This window comes from Myotis davidii, unplaced genomic scaffold (assembly GCF_000327345.1).
Source record: "Myotis davidii unplaced genomic scaffold, ASM32734v1 scaffold68, whole genome shotgun sequence".
NCBI classification, from domain to species: Eukaryota; Metazoa; Chordata; class Mammalia; order Chiroptera; family Vespertilionidae; genus Myotis; species Myotis davidii.
In genome coordinates, this window is record NW_006300376.1 from 7,336,592 (window position 1) to 7,342,004 (window position 5,413).

The 5,413-nt window shown below is 39.1% G+C and overlaps 1 protein-coding gene across 1 annotated transcript in view; it reads left to right on the top strand.

Annotated features, from left to right (window-relative positions):
- Positions 1-3,373, top strand: part of MCHR2 (melanin concentrating hormone receptor 2) — a 12,642-nt gene extending 9,269 nt beyond the window's left edge. The window contains exons 4-5 of the mRNA XM_006777226.1: positions 1,104-1,223; positions 2,992-3,373. Coding sequence (XP_006777289.1) covers positions 1,104-1,223; positions 2,992-3,307 — 436 coding nt within the window. The 3' untranslated portion in view covers positions 3,308-3,373. The remainder of the gene's footprint in view (positions 1-1,103; positions 1,224-2,991) is intronic.
- Positions 3,374-5,413: the final 2,040 nt, after the last annotated feature.

The window sequence follows — 5,413 nt, forward strand, 5'->3', positions numbered from 1 at the left end:
AAAAATGCAGAAGCTTCCCTGGCCGGTTTTATTCAGTGCTGCGAGCATTGGCCCTCAGTTGAAGGGTTGCAGGTTTGATTCCTGGTCAAGGGCGCGTACCTCAGTTGCAGATTCAATCCCAGCCCCACTCTCTCTCAGGTGGGTATTTCTCTCAATCTCTCTCTCTCTCTCTCTCTCTCTCTCTCTCTCTCTCTCTCTCTCTCTCTCTCCTCTCTGCTTTTCTCTGCCTCTGCCCACACCCACCCAGCCTGTGCTGCCTTCCTTCACCAACACCTGGCATCTGTGCAAAACTGGAATTGGCTTGCCCGGGACTTCCCCCTGGCAAAGCACTGAGGGAAAGACTGGCGATTTTACAATAGGCCCTTTGAGAGGCCGTCTCAGTCCTTGGCTACAAGGATGGGCTGGCTGTGCAGCTCAACTGTCCATTCTCTGCCTCTGTCCACACCCACCCAGCCTGTGCTGCCTTCCTTCACCAACACCTGGCATCTGTGCAAAACTGGAATTGGCTTGCCCGGGACTTCCCCCTGGCAAAGCACTGAGGGAAAGACTGGCGATTTTACAATAGGCCCTTTGAGAGGCCGTCTCAGTCCTTGGCTACAAGGATGGGCTGGCTGTGCAGCTCAACTGTCCATCTGGGTTCAAATCCCCCTCTGCCACTTACTAGCTGGCTAACCTTGAGCAAACCACTTAACCCCTCTGTGCCTTAGTTTCTTCTTCTGTAAAATATGGATAATAATGCCATTGTACAGATTCAGTGGGTTAAAATATCTAAAGCACTCAGATCATGGCCTAATATATAGTAAATGCTATCTGCTATTGCCTGTTATTGCTAGTAACACTAATAATAATAATAATAATAATAATAATAAAGTATCCTTACCCATTCCATACTCAGTAGTGCTGGCCTTGGCTGCTGGAAAGATAAGCATCAGTGTCAATGAACAATGAGGAAAGCACCCGAAGATGCTTAATTCTTTCCCCGCAAGGACTTTCCTCCTGGGCCCTGAAAAATCAGAGAATCATGCCTCTTTAACTGTAAACGTCAGTGCCTAGCATTGTGAATGTAACAGGCATGTCTTCTCTCTCTCTCTCTCATTTCACAGGTACACACTTTATTTGACGATAACAACTTTTTTTTTCCCTTTGCCTTTGATTTTGGTGTGCTATATTTTAATTTTATGCTATACTTGGGAGATGTATCAACAGAATAAGGATGCTGGGTGGTAAGTGTTTGCCTTATTTCTCTTGATTTATTAAAAGAACAATGCATGGGTTCTCTAAAGCTGTTGAATACTACCCTTTTCACTGTATCTTCTATTTCTGCCTTTATTCTTTTGTTTCTGTTTTGATTGCTAAAAACATCAATATTATGAATAAGTACAATAACAAATTTTGCTAAACTCTTGCCATTAAGTACTTGGAATCTGAGTCCTTGTTCTAATGTACTCCAAGGAGCTGTTTTATTTATTTTTTCTTCCTGTCTTTCATTGTTTCTAATAAAAGGTTAAGACTAAAATAGTCCTCCTTCAGAAATATACTACAAGAGCATATTTAATTTAGTTTTGTTCCTAAAAGTGGGTAATCAAAATGATATGATATAAACTTTCCGCATGTTCCTCTCAATATTATTTTCCCCAACAACAGCTTTTCAAATATTCAAAGTTTTGAATTTGAGATCCTGTAATACTACTTTATTTTTATCATAGATATTAATAATACGTTAATAAAATACCTTGGATGTTAAAAAAAGAACAATGCAGAGATCCTAAGGCGAGAACAACAGAAATTTAAACAGCAATCACTTGACACATACTATACTTAGATATATAGGTGTTAATGCCTATATGAGGCATTTTCTGAAAATAAGACATGTTCTGGATCAGATATTTGAGGGTCTGTCAGTGATAAACGTTGAAATTATCAAGGTAATATTTTCATTAAAAAGTGTAAGCAGAACTCAAGATTCTATTTAAAGAATAATTTTATATTTGTCATCAACAGTGTTATTTAAATGTTTTGTACATTTTACAGACTTGTGTACATATGTAAGTATCCTACATGATGTGTATAACTTCAAATTTTTGTTTTAGTTTTTTAATCTATAGAAATATCTCATTAGTATTTGAATACGTAGGACAATGTTAATTAGAACTAAAGAAAAACAAAGACTTATATAAAGACAATAAACTAGGGGTAGACCTTTAAAGATACTTGTCTCTAAAGCCACATGAACAAATATAAATTATTCTCTACTTGAAACTGCACATAACAATTTGTTTAAATGCATAAATCAGTGTTTTTATAAAACATGTTGGGTTAAAAAAATATTAAAATTTGTTCTTAGACTACGTTGTTGTATTTGTTTTGAAAAGACGAGATTCCTGGGTTTCACACACCTACCACATATGACACTATAAAGGTTTTTTTAAAAAGAATAGGTGAACAATGTATTCACCATTGGTCAAAATTGGTGGCGAACCTTGGTACCAAAGGTTTAAATGGTCTGTTGGCCCATGACATTTTTTTCCCACTTAAAATTTCTTGAAATTCTTTGGAAATTTTACATTCTTCAAGGGTGGTCTATTTAGAATGGGAAAGGGAAGCAGCCACAGTTATAGGGGGGAAATGCCTCCTAGATGTATCACAGGGTGTTGAGATGGTGGGAAAGTTAAAATGGAATGTTAAGACACTGGCAGCTGTTCTTTCTCATTGTATTCTACCATATATTTATATCAGTATGAACTCGTGTATTTGATACTTTGGGCTTTAATGCAATAGTATGTTATTTATTTTGTTTCTTAAAATCTTCCCGCTTTGGGAAAATTGTAACAGGAATGACAAAACCTTTTTACAATGCTCTGAGTAAATAAGAATAAAAAGGAGCTTCATATCACCCTGCATCCATTCTCTACTTTCCAAAAAGTTCTAGGACCCCAGTGCCCTGCAGTTCCTAGGGATTTTTTACGTTCTATCCTAACGTTGCCTTTGCAGTTACAATCCCTGTGTCCCAAGGCAGAGGGTCATGAAGCTGACCAAGATGGTACTGGTGCTGGTAGCAGTCTTCGTCCTAAGTGCTGCCCCCTATCACGTCATCCAGCTGGTGAACTTACAGATGCAGCAGCCCACGCTGGCTTTCTATGTGACCTATTACCTCTCCATCTGTCTCAGCTATGCCAGCAGCAGCATTAACCCTTTTCTCTACATCCTGCTGAGTGGAAACTTCCAGAAACGCCTGCCTGGACTGCGAAGGAGAGTGATTGAGAGGGAAAGCCCCAACATGGAAAACACCTTGAAATCAAGCTTTTAGGAGAGTGCATAGATCATCAATCACCTCGGCGGGCTTGTCTAAGTTATTGGTATTATTAGAAGGGCAAACAGTGACTCTTAGTAGCATGGAACAGAAGGGTAACCATTCAATGCAATGAGTGTAATATGCTAACTTTAGTAAGATATGAAATATGTGTCTGCACTTGAGAGTAGGGAATGGAACAGTCTAAGATACCCAACTCCATAGTTATGTGTGTTATTTCAGCGTGTTATAAACTACTTACTCACTGATAAAAGGGGCCGTCCATGATCATCGACTAAAAACTCACCAAGGAATCTCAGTTTGCCATCACTACTTTGGTCTCACTGTAACAGTGCCCCTGAGGTTTGGGGGGGGGGGGGCGGGGGGGGGATGACCTTATAATGAAGACTTAAATTTGGCCATTTTTTCATCTACAAAAATGTCAATTTCATGTGGTACAATCAAATGTCTTCAACACTCAGTTTTACCTGTTAGCATAACAGTTACCATGTATAAGATTACATGTAACAAACCTGTGAAGCATTGCCTCAGTTTACTAAACTCAGAAAGGTTAAGTGATAGGTCTAATGCTGCACAACTACATAAGAGCTGGGCTGAAATCCAGGTCTGCCTATTTTTGTCTTTTTATTGCATTACCTTGGCAACCTGTACCTATCATTAAGGAGGAAACCACTAAATAATTTGAATATGGGGGCTGCTTTTTTCTACAGCCCCACAAGGAAAGAAACTCTGCAAAATATTAGTTGATAGTTTTAAGCATGTTCTTTTGCATTTAGCATTGTTCTCATGCCTACAAATTATAGACACCAGTATCTCCATTTTAATAAAGATATTCTTCAGGATGTTAACATATACTTAGTTACATAATTTTTGAGTTACAGTACATGTTTGTTCAAGGGTACAAAAGTAATTAGCTCTTAAACTTGTGGGTGTTCACATATGTTATATGTATCTATCTTTTCTTTTTTTGGTTTGTATAAAACATGCACTTTGATATAGTATGGAAAGAAAAAAATGCTTTTAAAGCCTGTATTCTTGACAAAGGTAAAGCTTTTTATTTTTTGTGTGAATGAAATCTGTAAACCCACCTCCTACATCTAAATACATAAACCTGCTTGCTCCAAGGACATCTGAAACTGATTTTTCATCAGCCCTTAATATAAGAGCCACAGAGACCAACTTTTTTAATCTAATCTCCATTTTTATATATTGTCGAGACTCTTGACTTTCAACCCAATGTTATTGGTTCTAGGTATTTTAGAGGGTTCTTTGAAACAAAGTAGACCTAAATGCATATCTGGATGAAAGGTCGGGTAAACAATGTGAAAACTACAAGCAGGTCACATCTGAGGTGTTTTAGTTCTGTAATTGAGATCTGGAGAGCTACCCAGAGGCTGGATGCTCCTTTATCATTTTGATCAAAAGCTGTGTCATGGCCATCATTCCAAGGGCCTTCATTCTCACTTCTCTAAGGTGCAACAGACAGGGACCAGTGATTAACCGACTTCTGAAGACCCAACACTGGTGTTATCACTTGATAACTGAAGAGCAATTGAAGCATTTACCTCCATTGTCTTTTTTAATAAGAAAACACTGTTATTATAAAGACTTAAGTGGTCTTAAACCAATAGACATTTTTCTAATAGCATTTCCAATAAGCCTCAAATAATTCCAATATATAAATTGGTCAGTGAAGTATTTTAATTTGTATTTATTAAGAGTTATAAAAAATTTAATCAAAGTGCAAATTTTTTACAGGTGACTATTAAATTTATTTTTGTGCCTTTTTATAGCTTTTACTAGAGGCCTGGTGCATGAAAATTCATGCACTGGAGGGGGGATCCCTCAGCCCAGCCTGCTCCCTCTCACAGTCCAGGAGCCCTCAGGGGCGGGAGGCAACCCAGTGATTAGGGGAAGGCGACGCCCCCATCACACCTCTGCTGCTGCCACTGCCAGCAGCACAAGCCTCGGCTGGCCCTGGTTACCTGAGCCTAGGGCCAGCCCTGGGCAGCTGGGGAGCTGAGGGGACTGGAGGACTCCAGAAGCAGGCACACAGTAAGGCCTGCCGACCTAGCAGGCTGAGGGGACTGGGTGCTACCATCT